General features: G+C 41.8%; 2 protein-coding genes across 2 annotated transcripts in view; both read left to right on the top strand.

The window, feature by feature from the left end:
• Positions 1 to 6,382: 6,382 nt before the first annotated feature.
• On the top strand, positions 6,383 to 14,896 carry LOC309445124 (kazal-type serine protease inhibitor domain-containing protein 1-like; the record flags this gene model as incomplete). Its single annotated transcript, XM_082063600.1, has 4 exons — positions 6,383 to 6,839; positions 12,168 to 12,328; positions 13,644 to 13,788; positions 14,769 to 14,896. The coding sequence occupies 4 exons, from the start codon at positions 6,383 to 6,385 to the stop codon at positions 14,894 to 14,896; spliced, it is 891 nt and encodes a 296-aa protein (XP_081919726.1).
• Positions 14,897 to 20,150: 5,254 nt separating this feature from the next.
• The window catches only part of RANBP17 (RAN binding protein 17), a 148,275-nt gene continuing 145,528 nt past the window's right edge, over positions 20,151 to 22,897 (top strand). Inside the window, exon 1 of the mRNA XM_082063400.1 lies at positions 20,151 to 20,184. Within this exon, the coding sequence (XP_081919526.1) occupies positions 20,167 to 20,184 (18 nt within the window). The 5' untranslated portion in view covers positions 20,151 to 20,166. The remainder of the gene's footprint in view (positions 20,185 to 22,897) is intronic.

Below are 22,897 nucleotides of genomic sequence, written 5' to 3'. Positions count from 1 at the left end.
AGCACAGTGGTGGGAGGGGGATTCCTGCGCTCTTCTCCAGCTTCTTTGGTGGGTCATTTTGACCTGACCACCACTGTCTAGGCAATAGGCTTTTTGCAAGACTTATTTGCTCACAGCCTAGACCTGTGCCTGTTGCAGACTTATTTCCCTTTGCAGCAATCATCAGGGCTGAGTATGTCTTTGAAGGAGATATGGGAAGAAGGGCTGGAGTCTGATTTATGGTTTGGGCTGAGGAAAGGGAGGCTTCAGCCCAGCTGACAGGTCCAGGACCACAGGATCCTCCTAACACCATGTGGGCTGCACCAACTGCAGCTTTTAGCTCTGCACACTCCAAACAGGTCAGGAATCATTTGAGAATATCCCATTTATAGCACTGCCCTGGTGCAAAACAGGAAAGACTTGCACTTTAAAAAAGACCCTTGGAAGTTTCAGAGGGGGTGTCACTGATACCTCCTCCATAGCCCTGCTCCTGTGTAGATCTCAGAGCAACCGCAGCCTGGTCCAGTATCTGAGTGAATCCTGTTCCCCTCAAGAGATGAATTGCTGCAAGAGACAAGAATTTTGCTTTATATCAGAAATTGGCTTCTAGTTGCTTTTCTTGAGAAGGATCATTACAGTCTCTTTGCACATTTACTTTCTTCAGCATTGCAGTGCTAGAGAAAGCAGGTGAAGCTGAAGGAAAATCCCCCAAGTTTCCTCTCTGTGCCTGATTTCCTGGCTGCTTTTAGGGACAGGTATTTTTTTGCTAATGAGACTTTCCATTATAAAGTTTTCATTGCTTTGGAAAATATTAACTTTGCTGGGCAGATCAAACAGGCCCTGAAATTATAGTTAGAATATCCTAAAGATCTAGTTCCCAGTAATAACAAGGCTGAACCGCAGCACTGCCAGAGGCAAAAACTATATTATTTGAAATGAAACTTCTCATAAATATCCAGCTATGAAGTCATTTTATATCAGCTGCTCTTATATAAACGGGACAAGGCAAACTGTCCTATCCATCAACATTAAGGCTGCCAACTAAAATGACTCTATATTCATTGTCTACAAGTTTCAGAGATTTCCCTCTCTCTGTTAGGCTTTCCCAGGAAAAAAAAAATGTTGGGTTTTTCCTGTTTTTAGGAACTTTGCTGGCACAGGTGTGAAATTTGGGCTCAAGCATCCTCTCACTATCTCTCTGCTGGAAAGGGATGGACACACATGCACAAACACACCCGGCTCGCACCAGCCACTGGCCAGAGATAATGGTACTTTTCAGTCTTCATTTGGTGGAAGCATCTCAAAATATTAGCAGAGCCAGACCTGTGTTTGTTTTGGTTTGTTGGTTTGTTTTTTTCTTGTTTGGTTGGGTCTTTGTTCGTTTGTTTTTCCTTCTAGCCCCTGTCCAAATGCTTAGAGCATGTTTGTTGCAGGTCTGCAATAAGGACCTTCTCCAAACATAGTGCTGAAAGTTGCACCCCAAGCTCCAGCCTGAGCCCTGCTGTACCTGATGGCACTACGGTGTCACTGCTGATGTAGACAGCAACTGCCTTTGACACAAAAACTGTTTAACTCTGCATTAAACTACAGCATCTGCTGCAGTAAAACATGACACCTGAAAATACTGTGGTCTGCGCAAAATACAGGGATGCTTTTCCATTAGGTGTCTCTAAAATTAAGGCAGAAGGTCGACAAATCTTCATGCCCCCATCCCTCTAGAGGAAGGAGAATGATGCTGGCTACTGCTTCTATATTGCACTTGTGATTGAAATAGCAGGGAGAAAGGTTAAGATGAGCAACTGAGATTTGCTGGGCTGGAAACGTGGGCAGGACACACGAGGAAAATGTCCTCGTGATATTTTCTGTAAAAGTTTCTTCACTATAACTCCCGCCTCTCAAAAGAATGGCTTCAGAGAAATGCCCCATTAGCTACTGCTGACTCCCTAAATGTTTCCAGTATCACTTTCCTGTTATGCGACAGGACTCTCAGGTGTTTCTGGGTAAAACTACAAAGTTTGCAGAAGTCTGGTCTACTTAAAGAATAGCAGAGACACGAAGCAGGCTTGAAAAGAACCCTTGAAAGGAAATACTAGCTTGTGAGAAGGGATTTCTAGACATGTTTCTGTAAAAAGCCTATATTAAATATATTAAAAGCCTATATTAAATCAAACCCAAGCATTTGGTGTCCGAACAGTGCTAGCAGGGTCTGCTTTTGTCTTTGCAAGTTAAAATTTGAATGCCTACAGTCACCAATAAGGAAGATGCTGAAATGTGAAACAGAAGAAATAAATCTATAGCCAGACATTCCATTTTTGGAAAAAAAAAAAATCTCCGTTTTAACTTTGCAAAGAAAATAATTAAAATATATGTTATTAAAACATGCAAAATTTATAATTTAATTATATAATTACATAGTCTTATCACCTAATAGCCCCACTGAATTTTGCATATTAGTGAACAATTGCTGTCTTAAAGCTCACAGCAGAATCATTTACCTGATGCTGGAGAATAAGTTAATTACGGATCTCCTGCCTTTGATTAATGGATTTAATAATCATGTTACAATAGAATTAACTTATTCTTCACGTGCTTACAGCACTAATGATGAGATTCATGAAAATAATGTGTCAGCAAATAGGACTGGCACCAAAAAAGGAAATGTGTGGAGATCCCAGGACAGCCTGTGCCTGGTCAGCAGTTCTGTTAGAATTCCACAGATGGCACCCAACCATTTTGGCCCCATCTGTCATTAATCCACTATTTGCCACTTACTTCTACAAAACCGAATACCATTTTCGAGTGAGCTGAGCAGCTCAACTGAAGCTCAGTTCTGGATACTGGGGGGGGAAGTTACCAATGAGATTAGTGCGTGATCAGGTAATGTATATACCCAAGAGGCACAGCCACCTATAGTGTGCTATTATCTGATATAACAGACTCAACATTACTGTTTTTTAATGCTCCTTTTGTGCACATGATAAAAGTATAAAGTTCCTTGGATGGAAACACATGTTGAGTCAGCCAATATTTACTTTCTCTAAAGGAATCTCAACATTAGGCACTTAATATAACCTAAGAGACAGGGCACTTACAATTTCCAAACTTCACCCATTGAACGAGAGGAACCATTGCAGGACAAAGAAGGTAGAAGGGACACTTCAATTTTTTTTGTGTTTTGCTGTTAATCCTCACAGGGCTCCTATGCGTATCTGTGTAGGGACCAGATCTGCAAGGCTGTTAGGAGCCAGATTCAGAAACCTTTACTTAAATAAAACTCACATTGATGCAAATAAAAACGGAACAACAAGCTGAACCACATTTTGTCTGAAAGCAGTACCTCAGGAATCACTAGCAATAAGATTGCAAATTGCATCAGCCATGTACCTTATCTATTACCATGCAAAGTAAAATAATGCAATACAAGTCAGCAGCTTAGCATAACATCATGCCCCCAGAAGAAAGCAGGAAATGAATAAGAACACAATTTCCTTAACAATTCACTTACAGGAATTACTCTGCAAGAGGTTGCCCGTGTCCCAGTGGAAGATGCAATCTGAAGGTACAAGAAGCTCTGGGCTGCTTTGCAGTGTCCTCTCACTGCCCACCATCCAGCCTGGGTGCTGTCCCTTCCACGAGGTGGTGACACAACTCACACTGACCATGGTACATGGAAACACCTAGAAAATCTGGGGAAATTTCTGTATGGCCACCACTACCCTGCCTGCTGAGGCCAAGGGGACACTAATGCTGTTCAGCCTGCCTGCTAAAGAAATTATTCACCAAAACATCATTTCACAGCTGATGGTAATAGCTGCCCTCATGCACTGCACCTGCTTCCCTCCTCCCCTCGTTGGAGGGGTCACGGAGGCTTCGTCTGCACTGTGGGTCAGCTCTCCAGGCAGCTTTTGGGAGATGGTGTCCAAAAAGCAGCATATTTTGGTGCCTGTCTTGCAGCTCCACCAGTGACATTAATCCAGTGCTGTTTGTGTTCTGTTCTAGCAGATATTTAGGGTTAGGATAATTCAAGCTTTGTGATGAAAATCAACACTTTTTTTCTGCCAAACCCACCAAAGCAAGCTTCAGGGCTTAGGGACATACTGAAATAATGCATATTTTATTACTGAACCAGATGGGACTATGCTTTTAGATGTGCCACTTCAAACGTGGCTTCATTTTCCTTGCTCCCCCTTTTATCCCCTGTGCTGCAACCCCACACATCCATCCAGTGTGGAGAGTTACAGCAACAGGCTGCTCAGCTTGTTATGGCTGGCTTGCTAATGAAACACACTGCAGACACCTACCAGGCCATTTCTCCATGTCATACCACAGTGCTTTAACCTCTCCCCCTCCTCAGTTTGTTCCAGGTGAGCTCAGGAATAAGTGGCCAAATCACCTTCAGCTGCAGATCACCTGCCAAGGGCCAGCTGTGCAAATGGGGCCACAGGCATATCCAGGTCTTAATTTAGAGGCTGAACCCCCTAAGAACTGAGATTACATTAGTCAGTTAAACACCAGAAATGCTCTCTAGGATATTCATGATGGGTTTCCTCAGTGCCAGGACATAGGAGGTACTTCCTTGTGTGCTTCTGTTTTACAGCCCTCAAATCCCACGTCAGCCATAGCAGGAGCCCCTGCAACACTCCCTGCTTTGGCACCACTTTGCATATATGGCTTTATCACTATAATTTTTTTTTTTTTTTTTTACTTTATATGAGCCTTAGCAAAACCTTGTCCTCTAGATTCTCATCCCCTACAGCAGCAGGCACAAATAACAAAATAGACAGTGATAAGTAGACCCTATAATGCAAAACTAAATGTCCAATTAGAATTTGATGGGGAAGTGTGAAATAAAACACATTAAACAGAATAAGATGATGAGACAAGAAATCAATTTTCCATTAAATTAAGTGGTTATTTTTTTTTCTGATTCTCAATGTTAAAAGCATCAATTACACACATAATTTACTCCTTTACAGTCTGATTCTGTGTTCAAAGCAAAAACATGCATTACAGAATGCGAATTAGGCCAGCCGTCAGATGGAAATAAGCAGGGAGGTCTCTCCAGGCTGGCTTTGAAAAGTGTTGTATACAGATGTCTTGAAATTGTGATGCACATAGTTATTTTAAGTTAACAAACAAGCAAAGCTGTTTCATTCATAGGAGTGGTGATCCCTGACCCACACTATTGAGCCGTACTTGCAGGGTCTGTAATTCCACCATGCTTCACTTCTGTCTCCAACAGAGAGCGAGATGCGTCTCCGCTGAGCTGCATGTGGTTCGAACAGTGGAAACAGCAGCTGACGGTCTATAGACAAGAAATCTCCTCAGCTTTGCAAGGGTTTTCTGCTCTGATGTAGGACGATAGGGAGCATGCCTGAATACTGAGATGTACAAAGGAAAGGGCAACACGTGGTGAGAAATGACCCGGTCTGAAATTTATGCACAGAAGTGGGAAAAGAAATCAGAGTTACCTCTTCCATCTTCCTTCACAACTCATGGTGTAAGTGCATCTTAAGAAACGAGGACAGAAAAGCGCTAGGAAAAGACAAGCGATGCATCTAATCCTTCAGCAAAACCTTCTGCTGTGTCTGAAGGTGCTGTGGTGGCTTGCAAGTGTTTGTTGTACTTTGGTGCTAAACATGGACCATGTTATTTTGGGTTGCAAACTAGAGAGGCCCATAAACACTGAAAAGAGGCTAAATGCAGAGAGAACAAGGCGTTCTTTAATGGGTCCAGGCACCTCTCGGCTTAAATCCAAGAGTTTAAAGCCAATTCCAGCTGTCTTGGATTGTCCCTTGCTCGTAAAGAGCCTGTAAGTAAATTGTTAACTCACAACCCCCTAGCTGTGATCATTAATAGATGAAATTTGGTGTTAAACCTTATTCCAGTCTCCAAGGTACTGCTACCTCGGGTGTTACTTTGTACCCACGTTTATCTTTTTTGTGATCATCTTTTTCAACTGATGGGGTTGGGAAGGAGCTCGTAGCAGTTAATTTCTTCATTTTACACTAATTTAGCCTGTTTTCCTTTCTTCAATAGCTGCAATTTAATGTTGTTTCAGTAGAGCAATGCTTTGCAAATTTGGCTGAAGGAGACAGGGAGCAAACAGCTTTTCAGAGAGCTTCAACTCAGCTGTCAGAAGGGGCAGTTTGGTTTCTGTGCAAGCAATACTCGCATTCCAAACTGCATTAAAGAAAAGCCAGTGGGTTTGTATGCATTTTTATTATCAGTTCCAGATTAGGAATCTGACGCCAATTTCTTTTAAAAGCCTGTGTTTGCAGTAGAATTTATAGTCTAAAACAAAAAAAGGATTGTGATGTTTTTCTCCCAGTAGCTGGCTCTTTTTCCCCCCGCCCTGGCTTTACTCCAAGGACCTTTTCTGCTTGTTCGTTACATTCTCAAGATGAAGCACCCGATGGCTACAGCAGTGCTGGTACTATTGGTGCAGGTTTCTCAGAGTTTCCCTGCTTTGTACCACCGAGGTTGGTGGAGGCTGTTACGGGAAGGAGACAGTTGTGGAAAATGCGATTTGGCACTTTGCTCTGAGCCGAAAGACTGTGTGGCCGGGACTGTTTTGGACCGTTGCGGCTGCTGTCGCGAATGTGGAAACGCGGAAGGTCAGATCTGCGACCTGGACCAGGGCAATCATTTTTACGGGCAGTGTGGGGACAACCTGGAGTGCAGGCTGGATGCTGATGAAACAAGGTTCGGGGAAGTCCCTGAACCCCAGTGCGTGTGCAAGTCTCAAGAGAGCGTCTGCGGACCTGAAGGGAAAACCTACGAGAACATCTGTCAGTTCAACAAGGCTTATGCTACGAAAAGAAATATCAGCATGAAACATAAAGGACCGTGTGAATCAGGTAATATGCACAGAGGTGCTTTCAAACTGAAAAAAATCTGATTCTTATTTTTAGATGTGTTACTAGATGCTCTACTCTAACTTTAATGAACTAATACTGCATTTTTGTTTAAATTGTCATCATGTTGCTATAATACTACTTTATATTAAACATGCCATTTAGCAGCTGGTACTTAATCTTCTATGTTATAAACCTCTACACTAGACTAGTGGATTTAAATTACATAGTGACTAATAAGCTATAGACTTTCAGACTAGCTCTGCTATGAATAAACCGAGTATGAGATATTTTCTACAAAAGTTGTATGTGTAGTTGGGCGTAGGTGAATAGGATAGTCTGGGATGACTGGACAAATAACTTATATGAACACTGACTTGATATTAAAGTGGTGATAGCAAGGCAGGTCTCATCATACATTTACACACATACATATCTATGTATGTGTGTCTGCATGCGTGTATCCACCTGTATGTATATATGGTCATCAGTGAAGCAGAGGCAATACAAGAAGACAGGGCTTAATTAACAGATCTGGGGTTTTTTTTTAAAAAAAGTCCAAAATAATCAAATTTTGGAATCATAAAATCTAAGGATTAATAACTTATGAAATGGAAATCTAAAATTAGAACAAAATCAAGCTGAACTAATTTCCCTAAAAGCAATGACTGTTAGTGGAAGGATTCTTAGGTGGGTTGTACAAAGGAATCCTGCCTCCTGCTCATATGCTGTTCTCATTCTTCACATTATTACAAGTCTTTACTCCTGGGCACCTTTCACCTAAGTCACATGAATATAAAGTGAAAAGGGAAAAATGAACAGGCTTTTGTTTTCTGAATGAGATTTTTTTTTTCTTTTAAAGGTAATGAAATATTTTCTCAAATGAGCTGAGTAGAAGAGGTCTGTGGGTCACAAATGGGTCACGGTCCTGGGAATCCAAAATCCAAAATTGCATCTCTGGCAAAGTCCGTATATGAGAGTAACTTGGGTACATTTTACCCACCGCTTGCTCGCAATCTGGTGCCTCCAATTTAGACTGTATGCTGTGCTTTTATATTGAATGAACACTGGATATTGAATACTTAAAAGGAAAAGTGGTGAGCAGCTAATAGCAGACTTCTTTCCCCTTTCTTTAGTTGCAAGATACATCCATTAAAGAATCCCTTATTTGTCATTAGGGTATTAAGCTGGGAAATGAGGCTTGTCAGTAAAGAGACATTCAGGAAACTCAATATGTACCAGTCCAGAGTATGACTGAAAGCCTGCTGGCCATTGAGTAGGTGTTCTTATCTGGGACTAAAACAGCACTGGTTCTTGCAGCATAATCCCCCCAGGAAGATTTCAGTTAGAAGTGCCACTCCAGTAGCAACTGATGTTGACTTTGCAGCAGAAGTAGCTGTTCAGGCACATGGGCTGAAAGCCAACAGTCTGCTCTAATTAATTAAACAGAACTGGCCACGTACAAAACACTTTAATTTGGAAGCAATATCACTTTTAATTGCTGGTGTTGCCATCCACCAGGCCTCACAATCACCCTGGGGAACACAAGTGCTCATCAAGCAGGAGCCGTGAGCTCAGCGCCTTCCCACTGCTGCCCTGCGCCCCCACAAACTGCACCCTCTCTCCAGGAATGCTGAGAAATTTCCTCCCGTTGCTCTGCTTACTGAATTGCAAGGAAGCCCGGAGGAAAGTTCACAGCCGTGTCAGTGCTGTGCAGAGTTTAGTTAAGAAAAATAAGAGTCTCCCAGGACTTGCCGCCGCAGCGATCCGAAGCGGCACCGTGGGCATGTGAACGCGCACCGCGAATTCAGATGGGTTTTTGGTGGCTGCAGCTGGTGACAAAAGGCAAGAGGGAGCCTGGCTCCTGGAGCAGCAACCTGCACCCGCTTGCTGCTCACTCCCATTTGCATGAGAAACAAACACTGAACACTGTGGGGTTTTGGTACCAAGCTATAAATATAACCTTCACTCAGCTCCAAGTGCTTTGTTTTGTTGTTTCTCCTTCAAAGCATCTGCTGTTTCCTGTTGATGCCAAATGGATTAATTGTATACAGCAACCAATGAATAAATAAATAACAATCAAGTCCTTTCATCAGAAGAGCAGAGCCTTTTATCTTTTGTCTGTCACCAGAAAAAGGGGAAGAAAAAGGCCTAGATCCCTACAGAAATACTGAAAAAAACCCTTCTTTTCCTGAAAGCTAGTTTTGATCAGTTTATCTAATAATTCACCAGGGTTACTAAGTACATTGATTATATACAGATTCTCCGCACTTAATCCATCCCCGTTCACATTCAAACCTCTCTAGCAGGTGATTTAATGAAGTAACATAACCATCTAGCAGTGATTCTCTTTATATTCAGCTGTGTCACATAATTTAAATGTAAATTTTAGTGTAAAAAACCCAAACAAAGAAGCCACAACATTTTCTGCCATTTTCATCAAATCAGACATTATTAGCAAAAGCAAAAAAAATCACATTATCTAGTTCATTAGTCTGGAGTGACATTGGGTTAACGTTGATTTTGAAAGGTGAAGCAGTATTTTGACTTTTCCTGGCTTTTGGTATATGTCTTCTGTAGCACACATGGATAATTCATGACTGGGACTGTAAAAGGAAAGGAGAAACTACTGTGCACTCAGCTCTAGACACTGAAACATCAGAATGCTTTGTATAGCTTTCAAGAAAAATTTAACCACTCCAGAAATCAAAATGACAGGTTATCATAACAGCAAAGGTCTGTGCAAAAAAAAAGTACACACAGATATGCATGGGAGAATTTGGCTGAACACAAAATCTGAAACACTCAAAAAGCAAGTTTGTAAATTTCTGTTAAAATGATATAACATAATGTCAATTTTCTCCTGTAAAGTACAGCAAAATGGTGGTGTGAGACACATATTTTCTTTCGGGATGCACTTCAAGTTTGAGTAGGCAAGGCAAGTATTTATTGTCTGGTCAGATTCAGAAAAGGCGGTTTGGTTAGAGCAAACTGTGGTTCCTCCTGCTTGCTGTGAGTTTGATCCCGCGTGATGCCAGCGCTGGTCAGCCCTGGGCCAGCAAAGCCTTAACTACCTCTATGAATGTATCAGCCGGGCAGGACTCAGAGCACTCCCTGACATTTCTGAGCTGTCGCCTGGATTCTCCTTACAGCTAACGCTGGAATTCGGCTTGGTGTATGGTATAGAGTACAAGACAAATTTCTCATATGTGCGCAGCAATAATGTAGGTTTGTAACTCAGCCCCTTGCCTGGCTGCTGCCACATGCGGGGACCCCACTCTCGGCGACACTTCAGCGTTGTCCCTGTGTCCACAGGACACCTGCATTGGCACCAGGGCAAAAGTTCTGACCACTCAACATCTGCCTAGTGAAAAAAGCTTTTCCTGCTGTCTCTCTACAGGAATAATGTAAGGAACTCATGTGAGCCAATGGAGACATTTGGTTTCTTGTTCTACACTTTAAGCTTAACTACAGTGGATGTACCATTAAAAGGAGTGTGGTTGCAATGAGTTTTAATATTCTAAAGTGTGTTTTAATATCAGACCCTATAAGTTCATAGGCAAAAAAGTTCTCATCTAAGATATTCACTTAATGCTTATTTGAATACAGGATTTTAGAAATAATTTACAGATTCCGAATGTACAGTTCTCATGAAAGAAGAACCATTTAAAGGTTTAAATCTTTAAGAGTTTGAAAATCTTACTTTTGAAGTGTACAGGCAAAAAAGTTCTCATCTAAGATATTCACTTAATGCTTATTTGAATACAGGATTTTAGAAATAATTTACAGATTCCGAATGTACAGTTCTCATGAAAGAAGAACCATTTAAAGGTTTAAATCTTTAAGAGTTTGAAAATCTTACTTTTGAAGTGTACCAGAAATGTTTAATGAGGCATTCGTAAGTGGGGAAATGGATGTTTTGCTGTATAATCTGTTTGCAATTAATTTTAATCAGTATGGGTTTTGTATTTTCTGCAAAGATATAAATCCTGGAAAACAGACAAAGGTGTTAGAAACTTTGCTTGAAACCCTGGAACAGGCCGTTACAATTTGAAATGCTGAAGCACAAATGCTGTACCCGCATGCTGACTCAAACATTGCAAGTACAAATATATTAATTATTTACTATAAGTTTCTATTTCCAAGCATCAGGGATCTGTACAAAAACAAAAGTAATAATTAAATAGAAGTCTAATGTCCTGGAAAATGCATTCATTTTTAAACACTGGTATGGAAATAGAAAGAAAACAGACTTTAAATGGAAAAACATTTCTTGCTGAGGACAACTAGATGAGGAAAAAAAGCAGATCTCGAAAATAGGTGAGCTGTGATAACAGCAAATGTTATTTTGCTCTCTACTGCTAAAGATCGTAATCTCCTGTTAACATTCAGTATGTCCATACATGCTTACAGAGGGCTATGCATTTAAATCCTGCATGAATGTATGAGGTGATAGTTTCCTTTTAGAATGTCTTCAAATCCCTGGGCTGGCTCCCTCTCGTGGTTAATGTCAGCTTTTTCTTGGGAAAAAGTGGGAGAGGATAATTCAGAGGCAATAAACAAACAGTGGAGGGGGATGAGGGTAAGAGAACAATAGGAAACAAGTAAGTGGAAATCGCATAATTATAATAAACATAACATAAACCCTTATAAAAATAATGGGATTTGAATCACTTTTATTACTTGTCTCTTAACAAGATCAGATTAAGTTGATAGCAATTCAGGATGGCTGTGAAATGCATTAATGCTGTTATTCTGCAACTTGCTGCAGTGACTTCCATGGGTAACAGAGGGCGACAAGATTTTAACAAGTGCAAAGCAATGATGTGCTCAAAAAACAAATGTTGACAAGTTAGCAATCATCTCAGTATTTTAGCTTTTAAGCTAAGCAAAATGTAAGAAAAATTAAGAGCTATCACATACAATCAAGTTATTCTGTGGTTATCTGCTATGGAGTTTCTTATACTCTCCTCTGAAGGTCTAGCTGAGTAGTGACTGCCAGGCTGGTGGGCTTTGAGTCTTGCCCACAATGACAGCTCACAGGACACAAATTAAACTTTCAATTTCAGCGTAAATTTCACGATCATGTGCAAGAGGAGGCACAGACATGTCCTCTGAAATAGGTGTTTTTAAAAAGCCTGTTTACCCTTTAATGGGACATAAAGTGTTCTGAGCTTTAAAAGCCACTTGGAATCCTGCAGCTCTTCATAACTTGTCAGATGGCAAAAGGCAAACTGGTTTTATCATGTAACACAGGGATTAATGTTCTATGCATTTGTGCTGCCTTTTGCTCACTGTCTTCTAAACCGCCGTTCTGTTGGTTCTTTGCAGCTCCTGTTATTTCTATGCCACCTCAGGACGCCCAGAATTTCACAGGCAACGATGTCATTTTTGGCTGTGAGGTGTCAGCCTATCCTATGCCTCACATCGAATGGAAAAAAAAGGGGAATAAAATGTTTCTGCCGGGAGATGACACCCACATCTCAGTACAGGTAAAACCCGAGTTCTCCACATGTCATACAGTTTGGGATGAGGAGTAGCAGGATTAATCAGAGAATTCCCCCTACGGGATACACTACTGTTGTAATAAATAGATTTCCAATAGGGGCCCTCTGACTACATAAATAATTCTGATTTCAGTCAGTGCAAGGATCGTTATTTTGGCAGTCCAAGCAGAAGAAATAACAGGGACGGTACCATCCGGCCCGCTTCAGAGCAAGAAAAGATGGAAGATTCTCTTTATGTAGGTATGACTCTGAAAAAAAAAAAATGAATGAACATATTAAACGGAACTGTTTTGGCTACTGGCTAAAAGCAAATGCCTTCAGGGAAGGATGCCTGTTGGCAACTATTTTTCTGCTCTTGATGCCAAAGCACAATTCTGGCAGGTATCTAAAACTTCTCCTTTGCAAGGCGCTGTTTATGAAGAACTGCCATTTGGGGTCAGCCCCTGAGAGGTTCAAAAGAAAAGCGAAGAAACTTGCTTATTATATGGAAGACGCTGTGTTTTAATCTGAGGGGAAAGAGAAGAATGGCATTAGTATGGACTCCAAGCAAATACAGAAACAGCCTGAAAGTTTGAGCTAGAATTAAATAAATCAAAGCTCTATTTAAAATGGAAATAACATTCTGTGGAGATAAGCTAATAAAGCCAGATGTACAGGCAGACTTCAGTAAGGCTGAAGCCTGCATCTGCATGTCTTGTCCAAAGGACAAAGAATGTAAAGAGACTATGCAGAGGAATGCATAGAAAATCTAGTTGTCTGGATACACAGCCCCAAAATGAGAAGATCCAGTGGACAGGGAGCATAACCTGAACAAAAAGGTAGATAGACAAAGCATAGAGAAAACTAATTAAAGTACCTAAGTCTAAATTATTTAGAAATGTTTCCAGAGGCAGCACAAACACAAGTGTAATTAGTGAATTGAAAAATTGCTCAGAAAAAAACATGTGAGGAGCCCCATCCAAATGCTGGTCACCTCAGAGACTAAACTGAACCCTGTTAACTGATCTTGTCAATAGACTCAGCATGAAAGCATCTCTGTGAACATTTGTGAATGGTTTTATTTGTTTAGAAAAGAAAACTCAGCCTTTTAGGAGGCTCTAGCCTGAGTAAGTTGAAACTGCCTGTCATGGAAGTGTGGAAATTAAAACACAGGGTGTCAGAAACAAACAGAATCAAAGCATGGTGACAGTCACCAAAAAGCAAAAGTTGGAACAATGTTTAAGCCATCCACAATTATTCTGAGAGATATTATAGTATCTCCTAGCCACCTTATTTCAACTGTTTCTTCCTCTTCCCAAAGGCGCGAGGTGGGCCTCAGAAGTACGGTGTGACAGGCTGGCTGCAGATACAAGGCCTCAAAAAATCAGATGAAGGGGTTTACATCTGCCACACCAAAAATAAGCATGGTGCGACCTACGCCTCTGCAAGATTGAAAGTCATTGAAGGTGCGGTTTGTTTTGGTTTGTTTTTTTTCAATTTGTCTGTGAAGAACATAAAAATGCATCTAAGCAGGCTGCAAAGGGCGGGTTTGTCAGAATGCAAATGAAGGATGTGAAACATTGCCTAAAGATGTCTATACTTTAACTTTTCTGTGTGCGTTTCCTTTGTTTTACCCCCTAATAGGAGATTCAGTCCTAAGTATTTAAAAGCCTGAAATGCTTATGAATTCTGGGAAAACAAACAAACAAACTTACATGTTAAAATTGTAATATTTTGCTGCAAATTATACCAGCTTCCAGAAAACAGAAAGCTGTGGATCACAGCCACACAGCTGAGACACTTTCTATTCCACTATCCTTATCCTACAGACGCCCTTTGATGTTAGTAGGAGCTCTGCCCCCAGAACACCAGCGGCTGTACCTGAGGGAGCCTTTGAACCATGGAAGTTCTGCTTGGCTGTTTATTTTTCAAAAAGTTAGGAAGGAAACAGTTGTTGCTCCTTAATGAGAGTGTTTAGAAAGATCTAATAGCTTACTATTGTTTTGCATTGGGCCCAGTGCTGCAGAGTAGCACTCTTCTTCCTCCAGGGAGGAAAGATAAAGATGTGTTGTCTTCCTGGTCTAGGGGGTTTGTCACTGGTCTAGTTTGTCATTGGCTTTGTTTCAGCAAGTGGTTTTCAAAGCTTTATTGGCTTTGGTCATATTTTCAGGTGCATAGGATCTGCAGAGGACTGAACTCATAGTTTACTAGTATTAGGAATTATATGTATTTTCAACATCATATATGTGAATGATACAGGAATTTTCTCATTTACCATGAGCTTTAATGGTAGGAGGTCAAGTCATCAGATAAAACCACTCTCCTTTTAATAAATGATTTAATGAGGATTCAGAAACACTGAGCTTGCTATGCAGATGCAAACCCATACTTTCCTCTTCATTCCCACCTACAACAAATTTAATCTGGATTCAATCATGTCTTGCAGACTCATCTGGTTTTGCATTTACCGATGGCAGTAGAAGTGCAAGCTATAGTATCGAATATGGGGAATATTATGACCATTCTGATGATGAAGATGAAGAAGAATATGAATCCGGGGACTATGAAAATTGAAACATCTCAAAATAATAATTTTTATACATCTGTTAGCCGATAACTTTCACACTCTGTTACATTTATGAGTAGTCTCGATGCTGTAAATGGCTCCTCTGATAACACGCACATTCATTTACATATCTGTCTTCCTGAAACTCAGCTTTGGCTGAAGTGTATCATGCTACTTACCAGACATAAGAACAGTTGTAAATTCACACATTAAGACTGTTAAATAAAATTCTTAAACATGCACCTGTCTACTAAGTATACTGAAGGGATCAAACTTTATATTCATTTTTTAAATGTAAATTATAATTTCCTTCAAGCATTCTAATTTGTCTACCAAAAATGTCCATAGTTAAAGAAAATTTGTACCTTGTACCAATTTCCTTTTTTCTGTAATGTACTAAGAAATACCAAGAGTTTGTTCACATGGCAACAAGCCTAAGTACGAAGGTCGCAAAAGAGCCTTTAATCCCTTAGTTCATATTTTCTCATAAATTTTAGCAAGATTTTCCATCTCATTTGAAATTTTCCATGGTTAGTCTCATCAAGGGTCAATTATCTGTCTTTTGGGGGGTTGTTTACTTTTAACAGATACACGAAGCAATCACAGTCTAAAGCATAAGTGCTGTTTTACTAACAATACTCAATTGTTTTACTAACAATACTCAAAAAGATTTCTCGTGCACGCAAGCAGAGACGCATACCTTTCAACTTCTTTTTGTGACAGTTCTAGTGCTACTCCTAACAGTGTCAGCTCCTTCCCTCCAGCCTAGGCAACAGTTTAAGATTTGGGATAATTATTTTTACTCTGAACAGCATCGTGTTTGGTGAGAATCACTGCAGTCTAAAGGCAGCGGCTGTTCTGTAGCTCAATATGTGCCCTTCAAACACACAGAGATCTGCACAACAGGGCCTGTCCAAGACTTACTCCTACATCTGACATATCTATATTATGTCCAAGTAAAGCGCGTTCGGTATCACCACACTTTTGCAAACGGCAGACAGAAAACAAGCATCATTTTTTCTGAAAACCACCAGAACGTGTGCACATTTCTCAAATTGTCTCAACTACTTCTTGATCAGCTTGAACCAGACAGAGAATGTAACACAATTTAAACAGAACGCTTCAAAGTGTAAAGTGATCACACAGAAAAATTTCTCCAGTTGCTTTTAACTAATGACATAAAGGCTGGCTCTGCGTTAATGGGCGATGGAAGATACTAAGCTATGAAAATCACTTTTGGGAGGCAGTTACACCTAATGGTTGCTATGGGCTGGGGACAGATGAATAGCAGTGAATTACTGAACACCATTAATGACTAAAGAAGCAAAAGTTCAGGTATCGGATTGTAAAGCCACAGTATTTGCAGTCTTCTTTATCCAGAGCACATAAACATGCAGTGATTACTGTGCACACTGAGGTAACTCAAATTAATGGTGTTAAGGAAGTTTTAAGGGCAATTTCACTGTATGACTACACATACTGCTTAGATTTTTTTAATGTATATACAGTGCACCACAAACTCCTCCTTTAATGTTGTGCTGTCTTGTGCTTTTGTGACATTAGGCAGATTTTTCCTTTCAATTTGAATTACATTAAGAGATTTGCTATAGACTGTGTTTGCCCTGAGGCGTTATTGATCTTTGCCCACGTAGCAAACAATCAAAGAATAATTAATTTTGTTTCAGACTTCCCAGAGCATTGTCAGCATAGGAGTAGAAAACATGCCACTGTGTCATTGAAAAGATTAATTAGTTTTAATTAGGAGTATCAAATGGCTTCACTTTTAACTACTGATTTTGTTATTTGCCACCTTGGTGATATGTCTAATCTTTTTTTGGCTTATCCACTATATATTAATTCAAACATAATATTGTCTGGTAGAAATCACTTGTTTTTGTTTAAGTGGGCTTTTAAAATTAGAGATGAATTGTGACCTGCATTGTAAACGAACAGATTACTAAACCAATCACTAAATTGTGGCAATATATACTGGCATAGACTAGTATATGGCACAGAAAATAATATTGAAATCATTAGCTATAGAAATAAACTAGAATTCTTCAGGGACTTTTGCTGCTGTTAATGTCAAATGAAAACCAGAATGAACTGAATGCTTGAATGAGAAAATGTGTATCGGAATCATATCAAAACCAGACGGCAACTGTTTGGCCTCATGGACTATGCCTGTTTAAAAAAAATTAACCTTTCCAGAACAAAAGATTCCAAATTAAATATATTGCATTTGTCTCTGTTATGTATTTTTTGTATATTTAATAATTTGCTGTAAATTATCAGCCATTTCTTTTAGTAAGAAAACTGCATGTTAGGAAAAGTCGTGATGTGATACAAAAAAATAAGGAACACCAATACCCTGACCACTTGATAGTTCTTTTCTTGGAGGGACTGAAATGGCTGGTTCTCTTTATATACTTTAGCCAGCTCACTTAAAATCAAATAAATTTTAAAAAAAAGCACGGGGAAAGATCCAGCCCTCTCTAAGCTGCATGGCAAATGAATGGATCTAATTATGGATCCATTGAATGTAGCAACAGATCTATTCACATAATCCAAAGTACCAACAAATTCAGGGAGTTGGTTTTACTCCACCTAGCAGAAAATACGACAGACTGGAGCTGGAAGCTGTCTGTTAACACTGCAGGGAGGGCTCAGCACTGCATCTTATGAGCCAGACCCAAAGCCCTTCTTAAATTCACCTTCCATAGAACACAGCAAGAATTTTGTTGTCTTGTTCCACGGGACAAGTCTCAGTTTCACGGCACAACTTTCTTCTGTTGATGCCTGTCACACAAGTACCGTCACGATGCCACTCCCCCCTCCCCTGTCAACAGAAGTTCCTAAATAAATTACACTCCTAAATGCGGCTTTGGACTAGGACTCTGACATAATCTGGGGTAGTTTCACAATCTAACACTCTTATTGCTGTGTTAAATCTCTGGAGTTTTGTGAATTAGTAGTCTAGGAATCCATTAATTCTTTAGTTCGACCAATTTTTTTCCCCTTGAAATAATCAGGCTATAGCTGACAGAAATCGGATAGAGAAATGCAATTGCTGCGTCTGAGAGATTAAATGATTCAATTGCTGATTAAATAAGGCCCAAAGAGTCACGGGGCTGCGCCGTGCAGCTGAGCGCATGGCAGAGCCCGTGCTCCCCACTCACCCCGTGGGATGGGCTCTGTGCTCCTTGCTTCTGTCCACAGAAAGAGACACAGGCAACAGGGTCTCTTTACAGTACTTTAAGAAATAAAATATCCATGGTAATTCTGATATCACAGACTCCACCTGTTACTTGAACCAGTGGTAAGCGAAGATGGGATTCTCACCAACAGGAAACTGAGACCTTTGCTCTGTATTTAGTTCATCCACCTCTTTATAGGCACCTGTAGAGGGGGGTTCTGCTCTTTCTGGAAAACTGAGGATCTGTCCCTTTGGACGCAGCTGTAAGCACCTGAGCACCATCTCCTCAGCCCTCCAGATTGCAGCAGTGTTCTTGCATTTTCCGCTCTCAGGAACCTTCCAGCACTTTGCAAAGCAAAACCAAACTCCCCTCTGCTGCCCTGGTCCAAAAACACCTCAACACCCCAAGCTTTGGTTTGGATCTTTTAAGAAGCACTGACAGAGCAGCATCACACTGGCTTGTTCCATGTTTATTGACTCTTGATTTATAAACATAGGAAATTAACGTTACATTGAATTGCATGCAACTTCTGAGTTGCTGGCTGTAAAATGGGAATACTTTTATAACTGGTCATGGTCTGTTTGACCCAACGCTCCCACATTCACCAAGGAAACTTTCCTTTTGTTTGTGCTGCCACTACCCAAGAGTAAATCCTTTGGAAATGGAATCCTGATCTGCACTGTAGACAAGACAATTAAACAGTATTCCCTGAAAATAAAAGTTTCAGAACAAATATGAGGCCTTGGTACTTTAATCTCCAATGATTGTTTGCTGCTACCCTTATCTACAGTCATGCTGAATAAAGCTATAGCTAAACGGAAAGTTAAATGTATCCATGAGATGTTAATGTCTCCATCTTACTATTTGCAGTCTCTCAGAGAAAGCAAAAGTAACTACAAATAGCGCTATGCCAGAAACTGGTTTCTTGACCAACAATGTTACTTCAGCATGCAATGGACTGGCTCATTCTGAAGTGGTCACAGTTGTTGACGACAAATGGCTTTGTATTTGAATATGGCATGTCTTTTGGTCCATGTGAAAACAAGTTTGAACGTTAAATATTTTCTGACATTTTGGAGTTACTGTTGCTGTTCCCATTTTCTTCAGGTCAACATATGGTTCATGGTTTACTGTGCAGGTCTAAAATCTATACAGGAAGTAGTCTGGAAGTCTGCGCTTAAATGTTGGATATTAGGAAAAAATTCTTCCTGGAAAGGAAATGTTAATTCATCAGAAGGTTACCCTTTTGTTGCACAGGCAACAAACAATCTATGGGTAAAGATAACATCCAAAAAGCTAACAAAGCTAACAGTGCTAACATCCAAACTTAGAAAGATATACAGCAGCTGGAAATCCTCATGCTCAAGATGGGCTGAAAGAGACTCAGGTATTTACAAATATTTGAAATGAAAGTTCTTCTTCTAGTTATAGAAAAGCATCCTTCTGCAGACGCTTTGTAGAAGAACCATTAGTTCCTCACTCACCCTTACTGAAGGAGGAGAATAGCGATTCAAACCCCCCAAAAGTTACTTTCCTACATTGGTCCAAGCTACTTGTCAGGCATTGGAACAGGCTGCCCAGGGCAGTGGTGGAGTCGCCATCCCTGGAGGGGTTTAAAAGGCGTTTAGACGAGGTTCTTAGGGACATGGTTTAGTGCTAGCGTGAGGTTATGGTTGGACTGGATGATCCTGAGGGTCTCTTCCAACCGAAATGATTCTACGAGCTACTGAAAAACACGGTCTTCTCAGCCTGGAGAGACTCCTCTGCCCGACTGCTGGCACCGTGAGAGGGAGAACAACAGCCGCCGTGCCGCAGCCCGCGCCCTGTGGGGCTCCAGGGGCAGAGCGGCGCCTCCACCTTGGCCCGCGCGGGGCCGCTGCCGCGCACCGCCCGCGCGAGCGGGACACGCACCCGAGCCCCGCGCGCGCTGCTCCGCCCCAACGGCCGCCCCAACGGCCACCCCGTTCCGCCCCAACAGCCGCCCCGCCCGCGCCTCGCAGCCGGCGCGGCTCGGCACTGCCCCCTATCCCCGGCCGGCCGCGCCGCCCCTCCCCGGACCGCTCCCGGCGCCGCTCGGGAAGATGGCGCTGCGCGTCCAGGTCAGTGCAGCCGACGCGGCGCGGCACGGGCAGGCGGGGACCGGTGGCACCTGCGCTGGCTGTTGCGAGACAACGGGCCGTGCAGCGTTGGGGCCGCCGTGGGGGGCGGCGGGCTCGGGAGAGCGCGGGGAGGGCGGTCCTGAGGTGCGCGGTGAGGGGAGCGCGGGTGCCGCGGTTCGCCCTGGCGCAGCGGCCAAAGCCGCCGAGGAGCTGCGGGGCGGGCTCCGTGCGAGCCCTAGAGCCGTGGTCACGGTCTTGGGTGGGCGGTTGCCAGGCGGGGTGGCCGCGCACGGCGCAGGTGGAAGGTTGGTGTCGCTCTCCGGGGCTGGCGCACGGGCGGTGCAGGTGCCGGCGAGGCCGGGCGGCTGCGCTGCGGGGCGGGTTTGTCGTGCTTTTCGTTGCATGAGTGCGTGTCCGCTCGGGACTCCGGTCTGTGGCGGCTCCGCACCGGCGGGAGCTGCTCACACCTGCCCTCCTGCCGCCTCTTCCTCCCGGGGGCACTGGACGCTTCCCTGAAAAGCCGAGGCAGCCCCGCTCCGGGACTTGTCTGAGATGGACATCAGCCGCTGAAAGTGGGTCTCGAACAGCGAGGGAAGGGAGGGGTGGGAAAAGACCCCCAAAAATCCTTGCTGAGATGTTAAGCATTCATCTGGAGACCATTGTGGTTTCACTGAATTGGTGGCAGAAGGCTTCGGCAATGTTCGAGAGGTCATTTTAGGCTTTTATTTAAATACTTGGTTACCAGACACACTTTGTCTTTTCCCCCCCGCCTTTTTTTTTTTTTTTTTTTTTCTAAACTGCAGCGTTTCAACAGCTATGGCCATCCTGTTGCTCTTGCACAGAGCCGGGGGAACTTTCTCAATAGAACATTTTCAGTCATAAAATGCTGATCAAAATCAAAATGTCTGTGGGAAATGTTCAGTGTCAGCAAAACTTTGGTCAGAACCCCACCTGGTTTGCTGCCAGTTTGCCTGGCTCCTTGGCCGCCGGCCCGATAGGTCGCTGCGGAGCAGCCCCCGGTGTCTCTGGCCCTTGGCTCTTTCCCAGGAGAGCTGCTGGGGCTTCCCAGAGCTGGAGAAGCAGGACCAGAAGTATCTGGAGAACTTTATTTAGCTTACTCTTGACTATTATGAAACTGAAAAGAAAAAAAAAAAATCACAGTCACCTTTTGCATCAGGATGTGAATCTGTTTCTCAGAAAAAATCACACTTCTTTGTGATCAAAAATGTCACTTTTTACACAGGTCTGTGTCTGCTCCTGGCTCAAAGCAACCAGCGACTAACTGCTAGATCCTCTTCATTGACACTATCTTTTTCTTTCACCTTTCAGCTACTGATAAGGATTTGAGTAAAGGAGGTATCTGAACGCGTCAATTTCACATGGTTTCGTCTCACAAGGAAAAAGGGGTTGTGACAATCTTCTGTTTTCTTGAAGGAAATACCTATACAATATTGAGAGCTAGTTTTTGACTTCTCATTGGTTTCTCCAACTATTTTTTTCTTAATGAAGTTGGATAATATCTCTGTTGCTGAACTGAGTTGCCAGCACGCACAAGATAGTTGTATTTGCTGATTTCAGGTTGTATTTTGTTGATTTCACTATCTCAATCAAGGGAAATGAGCGTGTTTCCTCAGGACTACACATAAAATACAATCCCGGGGACATCCAACCATTTCTTTGGCAGTCTGGGAATTCTGAGCAATTTCTGGCCATACCTCAAACCTACCAATAAGAAACTTTGTCATAATGTTCTCCTGAGACCAAACATGTGCAGACAAAGCATTTCAAAGTGTAGAAGGACATCAGTCTCAATATCTGATAAACCAGCTTTTCTCTGAAGATTGTTGTCTAGTTTTTGTTCAGCCTTGCTTTAAAAATTTGTGGTGGGTTTCCCTCATTGGCCTGCAGAGGTTTGCTGTTTAATGCCAGTTAGAACACAGATGATTTAGACCTTGGTGATTAGCCTGATATCTCAGTTTTATTCTGGACCTTCTCAAACTTGTTGCAAAGTTTGTCCAGACTTGTAAGTCAAATTTCAGATCAAATAAAGGAGGGTCTTTAACTTTTGCTGGTTATGGCTTGATAATTTGATTGATGCTTCTCAGATTGTATTGGAATTATTCCAATGTGGAAAGATGCGTCGTAATTTATGTCTGAAGACTTATCTTTGTTAGCTGTCTTTATTCCCATGTTTTACCCCAATTATGTGGGGTTTTTTTCTGTTGTATTATATTTTCCCTAATGTGTACACTTGAGTTTATGAGTCTTAGTTTTCACCTTAATTGGCATGGATCCTGCTTTATTTAAAATTGCCTTACTGGGGTTGTTATCTGTTCCTTATTTTTCCTCTGCTCTCTTAACATGAGAAAACAGAAACGAAGGATGTCTCTGTTGGACTCAGTATTTGAGGTGTTTGGTCTGTTCATTCCAGAAGCAAATGTATAAAATTTCTCCAAGGAACAAGTGCATGGTGACTTTTTGACTGAAAATCAGGGACTCTTAAAATGTCATTATTACTGAAGTTCAGAAAAAGCTGACCAAAGCCAGGAACTCCATATGCACCACCACAACAACAAAGGAAAAAGACCACAATTATTGTTTTTTATTATAAGAAGCATGTCTCTAGGAAATGACATGCTTTGATTGACAACACCAATGTACTTTGGTTGCCAAAGACACTAATGCTGTCTTAGATTTTTAAAAGGTGTTAGAG

This window comes from Streptopelia decaocto (genome assembly GCF_964273445.1).
Source record: "Streptopelia decaocto genome assembly, chromosome: 12".
Taxonomy (NCBI): Eukaryota; Metazoa; Chordata; class Aves; order Columbiformes; family Columbidae; genus Streptopelia; species Streptopelia decaocto.
Note: the sequence above shows the minus strand (reverse complement) of the source record. Positions and strands in the feature narration are given on the sequence as shown.